This window comes from Pipistrellus hanaki (assembly GCF_964339955.1).
Source record: "Pipistrellus hanaki genome assembly, chromosome: 6".
NCBI classification, from domain to species: Eukaryota; Metazoa; Chordata; class Mammalia; order Chiroptera; family Vespertilionidae; genus Pipistrellus; species Pipistrellus hanaki.
In genome coordinates this window covers 15816920-15835947 of record NC_140508.1, presented here as the reverse complement: position 1 = coordinate 15835947, position 19028 = coordinate 15816920, and the positions used below count along the sequence as shown (strand labels likewise).

Here is a 19028-nt window from a genome sequence, read left to right as displayed (position 1 = left end):
CCTCCACAGAACTTGGGGCCTGAGTGGCAGGGGGTTCAGCCTTCCCTAGGGGCATGTGCTGACCCTGTACAGACATCTGCAAAGGTAAATGCCCACACTGCCAATGGAGTTGAGTGGCTTCATGGTTCCTTCATCCCCTCACCCCCCCAGCAGTTTTCTGTGAACCAATCCTTAACTTTGCAAGTGTCTGTAGCCCAACATTCCTTAAGGGGCAGCTGAAAGGGATGAGAACAGGTTTACAGTCACTGCAAACTTTGCAGATTGTATTAACAGACTAAAACCAGGGCTTCTTTTGTAAATTCTCAGCTTCCAAAACCTTTACAGTGCCCTGAATTTCCACCACGTAATAGACATTTTAACATAGTCAAACTTATATTTCAATGGATATACAAAGAGCCTAGAGAATATTAATGTTCACTGTCTTCAACTTAATAGGAACAAGTTCACGGAAAGGAAGCTATTTGTGACTTGTGTAGATTTGGGAAGCAAAGACCTGTCAAAAATATTACTCATAATTCCCATTTTATTTATTGTACAAGTTCACATAAAACACACATACACTTTCTGCTACGGTAGCTTTATGGTTAGTTTCTATGATACAATCCTCCACCGGAGAACACCAGTGACCGACTCGGAGCTTCCCAGGCTGGACTCTGCACGCACGCCACTGTTGGTGGGTCACGGGCAGCACGCTGTGCTGCCAAACCCTCCAGAGGAAGCCACAGAGGTTTGCATTTGAATATTTTAAATGCACAGCATCAGAGGAAACAGTAAATGCACACAATTTGGTTATAGTGACATCATCACACACAGTCACAACTGCAAAAATACTGTTTTCAAATCATTAAATAAAAAAAGGAACTCGCACAGCTATAAAAATGTTGCCACCGCTGATTTTGGCTATGAACTAACCCCAGATTTGCTAAAATACAAGAACTATAACATAACAGTCATTACATTTTGTTCATAAATAACATTCTCTAGATCCTGAGAACATACCTTGGGCCTCTGTGTCACAGCTACCCTACATTCAACAATGCAACATTTAAAGGAAGGTTTTGGATAGTTAGTGGGGTTTTCTCCCTCTCTTCCTTTCACCTACTAGCAAGTCTGTTCTAGTCATCACAGTTATTTTTACTCTTTCATGTGAAATATTTAAATGTTCTTAACTCAGGCACTGCTACCGTAGCTTATTTCAAAACGGCAAGTCTCTGACATCACAAAATGTTACCAATATTATTTTTTAAAAACCATACCTCTTTTTTAGGTGGGTTTGTTAAAGAATCATGATAAAGCTAAATAGAACTGCCTTAAAGCATTTAGTTTTTACTTTTAAGTGGTCAGACCAAAAGGCTCTTTTAAAGAGTGGAAACACACTTTGTAAACTAGTGATGGAAGAAGCATGTAAACTAGTGATTGCTGGGATTTACATGTTCTCCAGATGGGCAGACCTATGGCCAGAGGACACGGGCTGCAAAAGCACCCCCCACGCCTCACTTTCACAAAGTGCATCTGGGAAAAAGCTCGTTACAAAAGCACAGTTGGATGGTTGTCGAATTTATTAGATAAAGCAACAAAACCCCATTTTCTATAATATTTTCATAAGAGAGTCCAATAGGAAATCAAGTACCAAACAAGCTCGTTCCAAATCTGTACTGTAACAGCCAGCTTTAAGAATCCCTGACTTTCGAAGGAAAAAATAAATCCTTATTAGATTACGGGGCCCAACGCCAGCCTGCCCGTGTCTTCAGGTCCATTCCCTCGGCCTTCAGAGGCTAGTACGACACCTTCCTCTCCATCAGCCCACCTCGCACACATCGCTCTCAAGGACAGCCAGGAATCCACACAGCCACCTGGGAAACAGCCGCCACAGCTGGGCCTCAGCTGCCCTTTTCTTTTTCTGCCACTTTCTCCCTCACCCCAGATTAACCCATTCATTCACCATCCCCAAACCTTCTTCCTCACTGAGCTCTCTGTCTGGGCACACTCTACGAAGCCTATTAATTCCAATTGAGGGCCACCCCAAAATGAAAATATCATTTAAATACTAGTTACTATCTAACATAACATGGGAAATTTCATTAATGAGAACAGCACAAGTTAGAAAAATACACAGGCTATATATGGCAACAAATGTACATCAAACGTAAATCATTTAAGCCTAAAAATAGGCACAGAGGAGCTCTGGCCAGTCTCACGCAGTGGTTAGAGCGCACCAAAGGGTCATGGGTTAGATTCCTGGTCTAGAGCACATACCTGGGTAAGTTTGATCCTGGGCCCTGGTTGGATCACGTGTAGGAGGCAACCAATTGATGTGTCTTTCTCACATCGATGTTTCTCTCCCCCCGCCCCTCCCATTCAGTCTCTCCCTAAAAAAAAATCAATGGAGAAAAATATTCTTGGGTGAGGATTAACAAAAAAAAAAAATATATGTACAGAGGAGATTCAAAAAACAAGACCACATCTAAAGTACAATGTCAGCATGTATTATAACATAAAGGGTAGGGATCAAGTTCATAAATTAATAGAGCACTTATCATGTAACACAAAAGGATAGAATTCAAAGTTCAAATACAAAAGCTAAAACAATCCCATCAGCTAAGAAGAAAATACAGTCTCCTGAGAAGCTAGTTGGAGGCATATAGTAAACCTCTGTACCATATACACCCTACCTAACCCATCATGGTCAAAAAATAAAGTTAGTATTGAAACCCTTTCTCAAGCTTTGACTTCTAATCTCTGGGCCCTAATGAGGATGTGCATGACTGTGGCATCAAGGCAGGCATCTCAATGTGGGAAAGAGTATGACCATGAAAGTAAAGAGAAGGGGTGTGCCAGTTACAACACCTTTATGTGAATATAAAGAAAGGGATTTCCCCGCCAACTAAAAGTGGAAACCAGGTCTAGGAAAAGGAAAATTTCCATTTCTCACAGATTATATATATATATATATATATATATATATATATATATATATATATATATATATATATATATGTTTGTGTGTGTGTGTGTGTGTGTGTGTGTGTGTGTGTGTGTGTATAAATACAAAGCAGTCAAACCCACCTTGACATTCATCCACACACATAAGCAAATGTAAGAGATGCAGGCAGACCTGTGTTCTGAATTTTCACATGCATGTTAGCATAGGGAATAATATCAAAAGCAGAAACTGGTCATTAGTATCATCAAAAAATCACAAGATAACAACAACAAATTTACAATAAGGAAAGTCATCAACTGATTCCTAACAACCACCCTAAACTAAACACATACACTTAGAGAATACATCCAGATGCAAATTCACAGAGTATGCAAAGCATCGATTAGAGCAAACTGGGTTAGATACTCAAGTCCAAGAAAAAGGACAGAATATGTGGCAAAATTAAACATGACTGCAAATATCAAACAAGAATAAAATTCTGAAGCAGTACTCAGAAAACTCTGGGGACTCTGGCAAGCATGAAATAGCCACTCACACCCACAATATGCACGGGAGATTCTTTTATCCATTTGCTTTACAGGGATATAAACATGGCGAACACACAGGCATTGTTTAGTTCATGTGCAACAAAACTAAGCCATTAAATGGGCATCCCATAAAGATCACGTGGCCTTAAGAGGAACTAAAAAGGAGTTAGCCGCATGCCACAAAGACATATAAATGTTTCACTTTAGGTCTCCGTCTCCTTCTCCATCCCCTTGGATAGACTTTTTGATACGAAGCAACATGGTAGTAAGCCACTGATCCAAGCGAGATATTGAGTCAAATTCCTTCACCTAGTTTAAGGTTAGAGGAACAGAAATTAGTCTATGGAAATGCAATTGAAATAAAGCAGCTGTTTAAATTTAAATAGTGATAATAAACCCACTTTCTTTATTTAAAATTATTCATTCCAGTTCATAACAGTCATTAAAAATTATTTTTTCATTATTCTCTATTTTGATGGCGCTATTAACAAGTTTCTGTGCTTTTTATATTGCTCTGTATATAACAAGTGATGACAAAAATCCCTAACAGCCTTTATAATTGGAAAAAGAGCACTATTATTATGACAAAGGAAATGGCAAAAGATAGGAAAACAGAAGATAAATGAATATAAAGAAAAAAATCTTCCATTTGTTATGCCAGGAATATAGTAAACTCTCACTGCTTTGTTTTTATATTTTAAAATATACTGAACTGATTTTACTTTACACTTATTTATGGAGCATATTATTTTCAAAAGAAAACATTCAAACAGCAAATTATAACAGTATATGGTGTTTTTTCTTTCTTGAATTTGCCTTATAAATTTACCATGGTTAATGAAACAATATAATTGTATAGGTTTGAAGGATATATAAAAAAAAAACAAAAAAAACAAACATGACTGTTGGAAAATACAATTAGGTATGCTGCAATAATGTTCAAATAAACGTTCACATTTACAAAATGAAAAGAAGAAAAAGTTCATGTAATAAACCTTTGAAGTATGTATTATATTTCAAAGACATAACTTACTGCTTCAGTGTAAGCTTCACTGTTCTGTTCTTCATGAGCTTCTAGAAGTTTCTAGTAACATAAATATGGAAAAATTAGTTTGGTAAGCTAAAAAAGTTCCATCTGTGAATAGAGATACTTTAAACACAGAAGTAGCCTTAGTATCACATTAACTGATGTTGCAAATACTTCATAAAATTGGAGAAATATTCAAGTACAAATAAAGAATTACCCAAGCCCTGGGTCCATAAATGTGCTAACATTTCTGAACTGCCTGCAGAACACACACTAAGTCCCTGACTCTCAGTGGGATTTGAAACCCAATAGCAAAAGTAGGAAAGGCTCTTCCGCGGATTTATCATTCACTTCACACCCAGTTCCACCTGCAGCAAAGGCTTTTTCTTCAAAGTCCTAATATTACTTACTTTCAATAATTTACATTCTCTTGAATCAGTAAATGCTGGAAACATTTCCTCATATTTCTCAAGAGCAAGCTGAGAGAGAAAAAACACTGGTTAATGTCTGACTCAGTAATCCAGGAAACAAAGCTTTGAACATTCTTTTTTTTTTAAATGTTTTCATTTTTTAAACATATTTTTATTGATTTCAGAGAGGAAAGGAGAGAAAGAGATAGAAACATCAATGACGAGAGAGAATCAATCATTGATTGGCTGCCTCCTGCACGCCCCCTTCTGGGTATAGACTTGCAAACCCGGGCATGTGCCCTTGACCAGAATCAAACCTAGGACCCTTTGGTCCACAGGCCAATGCACTATCCACTGAGCCAAACCAGCTAGGGCTGAACATTCTATTAGCTTCAGCAAGACTCATCTACATCCTATTTAATTGTATAAGTATGTATTAAACTCATCAAAATCACAGGAATCCTATCTATTTTGATTTTCAATTTCAGTTAAGAATCTATTTCTAAACCAATTTTCCAGAATAGGTTCCTGTAGAGAAGATGTTGTAAACCAAATCTAATTCTTGCCGGGACCGGTTTGGCTCAGTGGATAGAGCGTCGGCCTGCGGACTGAAAGGTCCCGGGTTCGATTCCGGGCAGGGACATGTACCTTGGTTGCGGGCACATCCCCGGTGGAGGGTGTGCGAGAGGCAGCTGATTGATGATTCTCTCTAATTGATGTTTCTAACTTTCTATCTCTCTCTCTTCCTCTCTGTGAAAAATCAATAAAATATATTTTAAAAAATAAGTAAATAAATAAATAAACAAACAAACAAATCTAATTTTTAAAACTCTTAAAAATAAACAGGTGTCTTATTTATTTATTTTTTTAAGGTACCCAGTTTAGTCTTGCAACTAACAAATATCACCCAAACCAAGTAATATCAAGAACAAGAGTACCGGAATAAGGCCCACTCTCATGGGTAATGTGCAACAGTACACTAGTACTGAAGGACTGACCATACCTTGGCATTCAACTCATCGACTATGAAGTGACAGAGGGCTGCTTTAAAGAAGTAATCCTTTGCACTGTACTTCAACAGGGGATTATCCATGGTGTTTGCCCCAACCTAGGCAGAGAAAGCAGTTAGATGTAAAAGGTTTGTTTTATTTGCTTTTTTAAAAAATTGAATTTATTGGGATGATATTGGTTAATAAAACCATATCTACAGGTTTCAAGTGAACAGCTCAATAAAACACATCTACATAGCACATCATGCATTCACCACCCGAAGTCAAGTCTCTTTCCGCCCAGTTTATCCCCCTTTGTCCACTTTTTCCTCCCCACATCCCCTTTCTATCTGGCTATTACTATATTGTTGTCCATGTCTATGTGTCATACATAATAAATTTTTTTAAAGGTCTGGCTTCTTACATTAGGCAAACTAATTATCATCTATTGCCTTTAGAAAATAATTCTGTATCTTACGTTAGTTTAGCTATGAAATACATTCTTTTAATGCAATAGTATAACTAGAAAATTTTACTAGAAGAAATAATATTGAACACATAAAATGCTAACCACTTAAAAATGAACTCAGAAGACTATGACCTGTTGGAAGATGGAACAGACATCCTTTCCTCTATTCCCTAAGTATGACTAAAATCCGCCGTCGTTTTATATGAAACAAATGTAAAGCTGAAAGGAGAAGAGAAAACTGTAGACTGATAGGGACCCTGAGACACAACAGAAAACATGACAGTGAATTCCCTGGGTTTTCTTTTTCTTTCATATATTCCTGACTTTTTATAGAAAAAACTGGCATAAAAGTCATTGGATACAGAAAAAAAGAAAAAAAGAAGAAAAAAAAAGACTAGATAAAAGTTTGCTGTCTCTAGCCAAAGGACTAAGGAAGAGGCAGTTTAGCAATAGTAAGACAGAAAATGTTTAGACAACAAGTGCTCTATTCTAGCCAAATACCACAAGAAAACTGTGGCCTTAACCTCAGTCAACTCATCAAACGCCAAAGAGGAAATCAAGATGTCCATCCTTTCGAGACTGCAACGAGGAGCCCAACATTCCTGCCGAGGTGACTTGAGAGAAGGCCAAGAAGGGCCTTCACCAGCTAGCAATGAGCCCACTCTTTCCCCGGCAGCTGAGGCAGTGCAGCCCACAGGCAGCTCGATTTCACGTCTGCCCAGCAGAACCTGGTATTCTCATCTCCCAGCAGGCATGGTTTCAGAAGAGGCCGAGTGGAGGGTTATGACTTTCACCATCAGCTGGCAGTAACAAGGACAACCCCACCATGGAGGTGGTGGACAGCAAGCAGGAGCTGAAATGAAACGAGGGCCTACCCCCCAGATGTCAATGGAGGCCAAGTGGGAAGCCTCCACCTGGCAGTAATGAGGCAACACACCCTTCCCCAGCCAGAGCAATGTCACAGAAAGCCAGCTGACAGCGAAGGTTTAAGTAATAGGGTTAGGGTTAGGGTCAAAATGTTCAGTTTTCAATGCAAACTTACTCGCCACACAAAAAAAGGGAACGATCTTAAACTGAATGAAAAAAGACAACCAACAGATGACAGCTCTTAGATGGCAGAGATGTTAGTATTACATAACAAAGGTTTTGAAAGAGACCTCATAAAAATGCCTCAAAATAGTAACACAAAAACACCTGAAAGTAAAACAAAACAAAACAAACAAACAAACAAAAAAGCAAAATCAACATCAATAAAAAAGAAATCCAAAACAAAAAAACCCAGAAGACAAAGAAGAACCAAATGGAAATTTCAGAATGGAAAAACACAAAACCACATAAAAAGTAGATTGGCTCAACAGCTGAATAGGACAGATGAAAGAATCAACAAACTGGTGAAAGAACATTAGAAATTAGTCTCAACAACAGAGGAGACAAACAGGAAAACAAAAAACAATAAACAAACCATCAGGGACCTACGTGACCATGAAATGAGGTCTAACATTAGGATCCTCTGAGACCTGAAAGGGGAGGAGAAAAAGAGAGCAGCTAAAAATATATTATAAGAAATAATGGCTAAAAATTCCCCAAATTTGGCAAGAAGCAAGAGCCTACAGATTCAAGAAGTTTAGTGAAACCCAAACAGGATAAAAGCCAAGCTATCTATGCCACACCACATTAACTTCTGAAAACTAAAAGTTAAAGAAAAAAACTTGAAACCAGAGAAAAATAACCTCTTATTTACAGGGGAAAATCAATGTGAATAGCAGCCAACTTTTTACCAGAAACCACAGTGGTCATAAGTGGCACTTTTTCAGGTCCTAAAACAAAACAAAACAAAACAAAACATCAACCCAGAATTGTATACCCAAGGAAAATACGCTTCAGGAAGGAAAAGAAAATCAAAACATTCCCAGATAAAGGAAAACAAAAATGTATGTTGCCAACAGACTTACCCTAAAAGAATGGTAAAAGGATATTTTTTAAGCAGAAAGGAAGCAATAAAAGACTGAATCTCAAAACATCAGGAAGGAAGCAAGAACACAGCAAACAAAATGTGGTGAATACAATGAGCTTTTCTTTTCTTTAGTTTTCTAAAGTATGTTTGATGGTTGAAGCAAAAACTGTGGTTATAAAAGTATGTAAAGAAAACATTTAAGAAAATTATATATTGAACAAAGAGTAAAAAGAATGGTAAGATTTTTATATTTCACTTGAAGTAACAAAATGAAGTCCCCATTAGCCTATGATAAGTTATACAAATGTAACAGCTAGAGCAATCACTAAAAAAGCCATACTAAAAAACACTACAGATAAGCCACCCACCGGAAGGCAGGAAAATAGAAAACAGAGAAATGTAAAATAACATAAATAGAAAACAAATATAAAATGATAAACGTAAACCTTAATATAACAATAATTATAATAAATGTCTAAATATGCTAATTAGCAAAGTGAATTAAAAAGCATGACCTAACAATAAACTGTCCATAAGAAACTCACTTCAATTATGATACAAGAGGCCCGGTGCACGAAATTCATGCATGGGGAGGTAGGGGGTGTCCCTCAGCTCAGCCTGCACCCTCTCCAATATGGGACATCCTTCTCACAATCCACGACTGCTGGCTCCTAACCGCTCACCTGCCTGCCTTCCTAATTGCCCCTAACCACTCTGCGTGCCAGCCTGGTAGTCCCCTAACCACTACCCTGCTGGCCTGATTGACACCTAACTGCTTCCCTGCTGACATGATTGTCCCCAACTGCCCTCCCCTGCTGGCCCAATTGCCTCCAATTGTTGGGCTGAGGGGACTGGGGACTCCAGCTGGATGAGGTGGGACTGGGGGACTCCGGCTGGATGAGGTGGGACTGAGGGGGCTGGGTGCCACCATCTTGTGGCTATATGCGCTGCCATCGTGTGAGAGTTTGGCAGTCAATTAGCATATCCCCTCTTTATTGGCTTGGTGCCACAATCTTGTAAGAAGATGATGGTCAATTATCATATTCCCTCTTTATTAGATAGGATAGGCTGGTCAAAAGAAAAAGACATATATAAGCATTAATCAAAAGAAAGCAGAAAAGGCTGTATTAATATCAAACAGAGTAGACTTCAGAGCAAAGACAATTACACTATACAGGATGGGGCAAAAGTAGATTTACAGTTGTTCATATGGAAAATAATACAATAATTAATAAAGAGTAATACAAGAATAAACTGTGTTTTGCATACTCACAACTATAAACCTACATTTGCCTCACTTTGTATAATGATAAAAGTGTCAACCCACCAAGAAGACAGCAATCCTAAACATGTATGCAGCAAGCAGCAGAGCAGACTGACAGAAATGAAAGAAGAGATACACAAACCCACAAAAAGTGCAGACTTCAACACTCCAAGCTCATCAATGGATAGCTCTAGAAAGGAAAATTAGCAAGTATACAAAACTCAACACCATCAACCAAGGAAACCTAATTAACATTCATAGAACATGCAACCCAGGAACAGCAAAACTACAGAACATAGGCCAAGAAAGACCATATGCTGGGCTATAAAACCAACCCTGACAAATTTATAAAAATTGAACCCACAGAGTGCTTTCCAACAACAGTGGAATCAAACTAGAATTCAACAACAAAAAGATACCAGGAAAATCTCCAAACACTTAAACTTCCCAACACATTTTTTGGTAGTATTACCTTGCTACCAAAATCAGACAAACACATCACAAGAAAAAAAGTAAAGATCAGTATTGGTATACCTTATGAATATAAATGCAAAATCCTCAACAAAATATTAGCAAAATAATTTTGGCAACTTGTAAAAAATTAATACAGTTAAGGATTAATTTGTCTAAAGTGAGGTCTGGCCTTTGTCCATGACTCCTGGGTGGTAATTTCTAAACCCTTCAAATGTCCTGCCTGATAAGAGTCAACCACATCTACATGACTGACCCCCAGTAAAAACTTCAGACACTACATTCATTGAGCTTCCCTTGTTGTGAATACTCTATGCATATTTTCACATATTGTCAGGTGAAGTAAGTGCTGTCTGTACAACTCTACAGGGGAGGGCAACAGAAAGTTCCACACTTGGAACTCTGGACCTTACCCTATGGCAGGCACCTCTTACTTTAGCTGAGTTAAATTTGTATCCTTTTTATAATAAAATGTAACTGTGAGTATAACACCTTTCATTGAGTTCTATGAATCCTAGAAGATGTTCTTGGAGTCCCCTAAACGTTGCAATGACCAAAGAAGATTTGTCCCAGGAATATAAGGTTGGTTCAACATATAAAAATCAATGAAATATACTATCTTAGAAGACTTAAAGGAAAAAAGCCCCACCTGATCCTCTCAAAAGATGCAGAAAAAGCACTTGACAAAAGCCAATATCCTTTGATGATAAAAACAGTTAAAGCAGGAAGAAAAGAGAACTTCCTCAAACTAACAAAGGACATCTATCATATTAAGAAACCCACAGCTATCAATATACTTAATGGTGAAAAGCTGAAAGCTTTCTTCATAAGATGGAAACAAGGTGAGGATGTCTGCCCTTGCTACTTCTATTTAAGATTGTGCTGGAAATTCTAGCCAGGACAAATGACAAGAAAATGAAGTAAAGGGCATTCAGATTGGAGAAGTTATGAAACTATCGCTATTGCAGATGACATGATTTTGTATATAAAAAAAGAAACAAAACAAAAATTAGAGCTAATAAGTTAAGATTGCAGTATATAAAACTAACATTTAATAACCTGAAAAGGAAATTAAGAAAATAATTCCATTTATAATAGAGTCAAAAAGAATAAAATGCTTAAGAGTATGTTTAACCAAAGAAGTGCAAGACTTGCCCACTGAAAACTATAAAACATGGAACAAAACTAAAAATCTAAATAAATGGAAAGGCACCTTGTGTTCACAGACTGTACAACTTGATGACAACATTTTCCAAATTGGTCTATAGATTCAATGCAATCCCCATAAAAATCCTAGTTGATTTCTTAACAGAGATTGACGAGCTGATCCTAAAAACTCATTCGGAAATGCAAGAACTCCAAACAGTCAAAGCAATCTTTACAGAAGAATTTGGCCCTGCCTGGTATGGCTCAGTGCTAGAGGGTTGTCCTGCACATCGAAGAAAGGTTGCAGGTTCGATTTCCAGTCAAGGGCACATACTTGGGTCCAGGTTCGTTCCCTGCCCTCGCTGGGTGCACATGCAGAGGGCAACTAATCAATGTATCTTTCACAACAATGTTTCTCTCTCTCTTCCCCCTTCTCTCCCTTATACTCTCTCTAAAAATCAATGGAAAAATAATCCTTGGGTGAGGATAAATAAACAAACAAACAAAGTTCCTTGGAAGACTCTCACATTTCCCACTTCAAAATTTACCACAAAGCTACAGTAATCAAACAGTGTGATATTGGCATAAAGACAGACATACATATCAATGGATTAGAACAGAGAGCCCAGAAATAAACCTTTGCATATCGGTCACTTTTCAATAAGGTACCAAGACCATTCAATGGCAAAAGGATGATGTATTAAACAAGTAATGGTGGGAACACTGAAAATCTACAGGTAAAAAAGAAAGAAGTTGAATCCTTAACTAAGACCATATATAAAACATTAACTTAAAATAGACTGAAAAACTAAAACTATAAAACTCTTAGAATAAAACATAGGAGGAAAGCTTCATGACCTTGGGTTTGGCAATTTCTTGGATAACACATGAAAAACACAGGCAAAAAAAATTTGACTCAAGAAAAATTTAAAATTTTGTGTATCAAAGGACACTAACAACCGAGTAAAAGGGCAACCCACAGAATAGGAGAAAATATTTGCAATCACTTATTTAATAAGGGATTAATATCCAGAATATATAAAGAACCTCTAAAACCCAATACCAAGAAACAAGTAACCTGTTTAAAAAATAGGCAAAGGAACTGAATAAACATTTCTCCTAGGAAGATATATGGATGACCAATAAGCACATGAAAAGATACTCAACATCACTAATCATTAGGGAAATGAAAATCAAAGAAACATTGAGAGACTGCTTCATACTCATTAGAATGGTTCTCAAACAAGCAAACAGAAAACAAGGATTGGTGAGGATGCAAAAAACTGGAACCCCTGTACACTGCTGAAAGGATGGTGAAATAGCGTGGCAACTGTGTAAAACAATGTGGCAGTTCCTCAAAAAGTTAACACATGTCCCAACAATTTCAATAGTAGGTATATAGCCAAAAGAACTGCAAACATACCTTCAACAAAAACTTGAATACAAATGTTCATAGCAACATTATTCATAACTAGAGGCCTAGTGCACGAAATTCGTGCAAGGGGGGGTGTCCCTCAGCCCAGCCTGCACTCTCTCCAATCTGGGCCCCTTCGAGGGATGTCTGACTGCCTGTTTAGGTCCAATTCCACTGAGCTGGCTCCCTACCGCTCACCTGCCTTCCTGATTGCCCCTAACTGCTTCTGCCTGCCAGCCTGATCAATCCCTAAATGCCCTCCTCTGCCATCCCCTGCCAGCCCAATTGCCCCTAACTGCCCTTCTCTGCCAGCCTGGCCATTCCTAACTGTCCTCCCCTGCCGGCCTGGTTGCTCCCAAATGCCTTTCCCTGCTGGCCTGGTAACCCCTAACTAAGCTCCCTTTCCAGCCTAGTTGCCCCTAACTGCCATCCCCTGTTGGCCTGGTTGCCCCCAAATGCTCTCCCCTACAGGCCTGGTTGCCCCTAACTGTCCTCTCCTGCAGGCCTGGCCACCCCCAACTGTCCTTCCCTGCAGGCCTGGTCCCCTCAACTGTCCTCCCCTGCAGGCCTGGTTGCCCCCAATTTCCCTCCCCTGCAGCCTGGTCCCCACCAACTGCCCTCTCCTGTCACCATCTTGTAGTGGCCATTTTGTGTCTACATGGTGGTGGCCATAATTGACTACATGGGGGCAGCCATCTTGTGTGTTGGAGTGATGGTCTATTTGCATATTGTCTTTTATTAAATAGGATAGCCCTAAATGAAAATAACCCAAATATCCATTAGTTGATAAATGGATAAACTGAAATATTACTCAGCTTTGAAAATGAATGAAGTATAGCATAAGTGAACCTTGAAAATAAATTTTACTAAGTGAAAGAAGCCAGTCACAAAAGGCCACATACAATATGATTCCATACATATTAAAGGCCTATAATCAGCAAATCCACTTAATCAGACAATAGATAGTATTTCCAGGGACTGGAGGAGAGAATGGGGCTTCTTTTGGGGATAAAAATGTTTTGAATTAGGAAATGGTGATGGTTATACATTCTTTGCGAATATACTAAACACCACAGACATGGTACTCCTTAAAAGGATGAATTTTATAATGTGTGAATTAGATCTTAATAAAAATAAAAATTAAATTTATAAGTAAAAAAAAAAAAGATTCAGAGTAAATTCTGCTGGAAGTTGAACAGACAGCAGTAACCTCACCTGCTCGTAGATCTCGATGGCTTTCTGGTATTGCTCAAGCTGGGCAGCATATGCTGCCACCTTTAGCAGACACTTGTTAGCTGAACTGAAATGAAGAACCAGAGCAAAGTAAGCAACAAACAGAGAAATAAAAAGACACCCAGTACTCTTTCATTTGGTACGGTACAGTACACTTCGCTAACAGAGTATAGCAAAGATTTATCTTTTATCACACTTAACAAAAATCCATTTATTTATGTTAAAAGTAATACTTGCCTGTTGGATTCTTCTCCTTTGTAATAATCAGCCGATTGTTCATAATGTGCAATAGCCTGAAAACACACACACATCTTATTCAAACTACTTGTTTAAAGAGTTGCATTTAAAAAACTACACTTGCATGGGTATTTTTTCTTATAAATAAAACTATCCCAACGGTAAACCTTTCACAACTTGGCCTGCTTTATTCAGGGAACACAAAAATGCATGCACCTCTGGAAGCCTGGCAGCAGACTGCTCGCTGTCCATCAAAATCTCTTATCGCCCTCCCCCATGGCAAATTCCCAGCTACCACCACTTCGCCAGCCTGCACTGCAGTTAGAGCAGCTATGAGACCTATTCCTTCCAATGGAATATAAACAAACATGCTGTAAACCACTCCCAGGCGTGGTCCATAATCTGACTCTGCATCCTTCTCCAGGCCTCCTCCCTTCTCAGGAGCCAGCATGGCAATAAAATAGCCAAGTCTAGGGTGACAAAGGAATCCACAAGCTAAAGGTGGCAGGACTTTTGTCAGCCTGGTTCCTAACTAAATACAAAAGGCAGAATGGACCTCAAACCCCATGCCCCACCACTGCCAAACGCAGAGCAGCTCTGCTGGATTGTTATTTCTGAGATATGAGAAGCCTATTCAATTTAGATTTAAGGTTTGCTAAAGCAGCACACATTATCCTCAATAATAACCTAAGTGTCACCTAGATTAAAGGTCTTGTTTTCACTCTAAAATGTGTGGTGCTTAATTAACAGTCACGTGGAAAAGAAAGAGTGCAGGCTGAAAAGCTAGAAGCTCTGGTCCTGTGGGACACAGATTAGGTGAAATCAAGCACATGACAACTCAGAAGGCAAAGCACTGCAAGCTGCTCTTTCTCTTGAGAATGCCTGTGCCTTTCCCTACCCCCGTGGTCTTTCCCCAGGACTCCCTCTCTCCTCTAGGGCAGACTTAGGTCTTCCCGCCTCTCCTTCCTCCTGGTACATTTGCTTTGCCTTTCTTATTCCTAAGGGCCCTTCTTTTTGCCTCTGTAACTTGTTTCCTGAGCCCATGCAGTCCAGCTGGCTCACTTCTTCCAGGGCTCGCTTGTTCTACCTCTGTCACGAAATAAACTTTGCTTGCATTTGAAACACACACACACACACACACACACACACACACCCCACATGCCTATTGGAGCTGGAAACAAGGGAAATAAGGTCTATGGAAAGGGCCAGATGATAGTATGCACTATTTTTTTAGCCAGGTTTTATAAGGAAAAAGAACTGAAGGAATTAGCTGGTTCATGAAAAGAAACAAAGTCCAGAAATAGAAAAAAATTGTAAAGGTCAATACAATAAGGGCAAGAGGTAAGTATAAACAATGTTTTAAATTATGGGTCAGAAACACTTTTCTGTAACAGACCAGGTAATAATAGGCTTTATGAACTTTGTATCTCTCTTTGTATCTCAAGAGCCAGATAATAATAGGCTCTTGAACTTTGTAGCACAAAAGCAACCACAGATGATGCATAAATGAAGGACTGAGGCTATATGCAAATACACTTTATTCAGGGACAATACAATTTCACTTTAATTTAATTTTTGTGTTATGAATGCTTTTCCCTCAATGATTAATGAGTCAGAAAACCATTCTTAGTTTCCAGACATACATAAACAGCTGGTAGATTTGTAGATCCCTGCCTTCAAGGTTTTTCCGGTAAACTTAAAAGAAACCTGTGAGAAAATCAGATTGCAGGTGCTGTCTACCAGTTCAATGGCTTCGAGGCAGTTCTAATGAGTTACGAGAGGCTCAGGGACAGAAAACACACAAATAAAATATAAGAGGTTAGGAACTGTGTTAGGAAACACTCTGGTGTGCTTATGGGCACAGGGGACTGTCTGGAAGCAAACAGACCTGGCCCATAAAGCGTATGGTCCCCTTTCCTGCAGGTGGTAATGGTTATAACCAAGAATGCAGAGCCACAGGCTGAAGGGGGCAGAGCCAACATTAGCCTTGTCTGGACTGCAGTTTTTTTGTTTTTGTTTTTAAAAAATATATATATTTAATTAATATTTCCACAGAGAGGAAGAGAGAGGTATAGAGAGTTAGAAACATTGATAAGAGAGAATCATCCATCAGCTGTCTCTTGCACACCCCCTACTGGGGATGTGCCCGCAACCAAGGTACATGCCCTTGACCAGAATCGAACCTGGGACCCCTCAGTCCGCAGGCCGATGCTCTATCCACTGAGCCATATCGGTTTCGGCTGGACTGCAGTTTTTAACAAAACTGATCAGTTTTTTCTTTTTTTCCATTACCATACCCTCCTATACCCTCTTCCACCTCCACTCCCCGCCCTCTCCACCCTCCCCAGCCGTAATCTCCATACTGTCACCTGTGTCCATGATTTCTTTCTTTTTTTCCCTGTTTTGCTCAACCCCTTCCACCACCTCCCTCCACCCCCCAAAGCTGTATGCCTACTCTCTACCTATGAGTCTGGACAATTTTGTGAAAAATAGACACTTCTGTGTGTGAATGATCATGTTTTGGGTCTATTTATTTCAGCCACTTAGCTTATCCCAGTGGTTGGTAAACCGTGGCTGGTGAGCCACATGTGGCTCTTTGGCCACTTGAGTTTTTAGCAAAGGCCAGCTTAGGAGTACCCTAATTAAGTTAATAACAATGTACCTACCTAGATAGTTTAAGTTTAAAAAATTTAGCTCTCAAAAGAAATTTCAATCATTGTACTGTTGATATTTGGCTCTGTTGACTAATGAGTTTGCCGACCAATGGCCTACCCAAACTAATATGCTCCTCTCCACCAAATTTTCTCAGCATTATTTAAACTAGAGTTCTAATGCATGAAATTCATGCATGGGTAGGGTTCCTAGGCCTGGATGGCTGGCAGGGCCAATCTGTGGGACGACTGGCAGGACGATTGGGGGGGAGGTCCCCCGCTGGCACCCGCCTTGGCTGGCCTGGCACTGCCTGTGCACCAGCCCTGCCCTTGCCCCCACCACAGGTCGCCCCCATCTGCAGAAGTTGACCAATGGGGTGATTGAGGGCCTGCCCTGCCCCTTGCTGCCGCAGGTTGCTTCCCTCTGCAGGGCGACCAGGGGGCCCTGCTAGCACCCGCGTTGGCTGGCCCAGGGCCTGTGGGCTGGAGGCAGCTCCTGAATTGAGCATATGCTCCTTGGTGGTCAGCGTGCATCATAGTGACCAGCCACCAGCCATTCCGCTGTACTGTTGATTTGCATATTAGGCTTTTATTATATAGAGAAAATGGGAACAATTTAAATGGGTAAGTATAATGAGCTACCTTGCTATGATTAAAAGTAATGGATAGAACATTCACTTCGGGAAGTTCTTTATGAAATCTTAAGTTCTTTATGAAAGCCATAAAAGAATAGGTACACGATAGTCCTCTCTTTACAAGTACATAGGTTGAAAAGAGTTGGGTTGAACTACCATGTTTTCCCGAAAATAAGACATCCTCCGAAAATAAGACCTACTTACAGGTTTCCGAGTGAAATATAAGGCATCCCCCGAAAATAAGGCCCCCCCTAGGCTAAACATGAGAGATTTGGTCCACTGATTCTGAAAGAAATGGAGTCACAAGAAATTCACCAGGAAATTCAGGAATTGGATTGTTATGATAATGTTCTAGAAGATGATGACATGATTGTCATTGAATAAATGAGTAAATTCTTGATACTGTAGGATTCAGTTTGTCTGGTTTGTGTTGACAACTACCATACTACCGTACCGTATACAGGTAATAAATTTCCTTTATTTTCATTTAACAATAAATGTGTACCGTATTCTTCTTCATGGAAAAATAAGACATCCCCTGAAATTAAGACCTAGCGCATCTTTGCGAGCAAAAATTAATATAAGACACTGTCTAATTTTCAGGGAAACAGGGTATTTTGGAGGTTAAAAAGACAAAAGAGGCCCAATGTTTAGCCTAATACTTATTAAATAACAATACTGGTTCATCAAAAAGTTCATATAACTGTGAACTTCAGCTCGGTTTATTATAATAAAAGAAAAATTTCAATTTAGTTTTTAATAATGCTAATTAAGCCAATAATAAAAAAATTATGGTTTTCCCAAGTTTTGACAGAGACTGAAGTTGAAAGGAGAACTTATCCACTGGCTTAGAGCAGTTTCAGAGTAAACCTGTTGACCACGGGTTATACTGACATTCCACCTAGTTTGTGGAGTTTTAACTGGTAGTGAAACTTATAAAGCATACGCAGAACATTTCACACTAGAAATCAGCCCACTGTAAGTTACAGTCCCAAAGACAATAATATAAGAAGTAGAACACAGCAACCAACAACAGTAGCACCCATAACAGTAAACCCAGAAACCACCCAGCTGACTATCCTGTGCGTAAGTGGCACGCCACAGGGGTCACAAGCCTCCCTGGGAGAGCTGGGCCAGTGGCACGGTGCTGGAACACATGGTTCCTGAAAGGAAACACAAGGCTTTCTAGGACTGCACCATCGTCATTAAGGCAAATGCAATTCCCAGGGTGCACTTTGTAGGTAAAACAGCTTTAAATATGGGATCAATTCTTTTAGAACACATACCCCCAGACAGGACTTAACAAGAACTGGACACACTACACATAACAGTAACAAACAGTACTAAATCAGGTCCTCTAGGGACTTAAGACAGAAATGAGTCATAATTCCTCTGGACCATTTAAAAAGGACCTATTTATTATTTGGTTCCATGTTTCACTTTGTGAAGTCAAAGAAATAATGTGAATTTATGAAACTTCACTGTTCACTAGCTAAAATCTGTGAATGAATCAGACAACATATTAAAAGGAAAGAAATTCATTTGTCAGAAACCAGATATAAAGTACTTGTGTACTTAGTTTAACTGATTTTTTCAAATAAACTTCACACACCAACCAAAATCTGATAGATCCACCAGAAACTCGAAGACAATGTTT

At 39.3% G+C, this 19028-nt stretch overlaps 1 protein-coding gene across 2 annotated transcripts in view; it reads right to left on the bottom strand.

Annotated features, from left to right (window-relative positions):
• Positions 1–507: 507 nt before the first annotated feature.
• Positions 508–19028, bottom strand: part of NAPB (NSF attachment protein beta) — a 42809-nt gene continuing 24288 nt past the window's right edge. For both annotated transcript variants that reach the window (XM_084887016.1, XM_084887015.1), the window contains 6 exons: positions 14086–14141; positions 13831–13915; positions 5912–6016; positions 4909–4977; positions 4505–4555; positions 508–3780 (listed from right to left, as the gene is read on the bottom strand). In XM_084887016.1, the coding sequence (XP_084743142.1) occupies positions 3670–3780; positions 4505–4555; positions 4909–4977; positions 5912–6016; positions 13831–13915; positions 14086–14141 (477 nt within the window). In that variant the 3' untranslated portion in view covers positions 508–3669. The remainder of the gene's footprint in view (positions 3781–4504; positions 4556–4908; positions 4978–5911; positions 6017–13830; positions 13916–14085; positions 14142–19028) is intronic.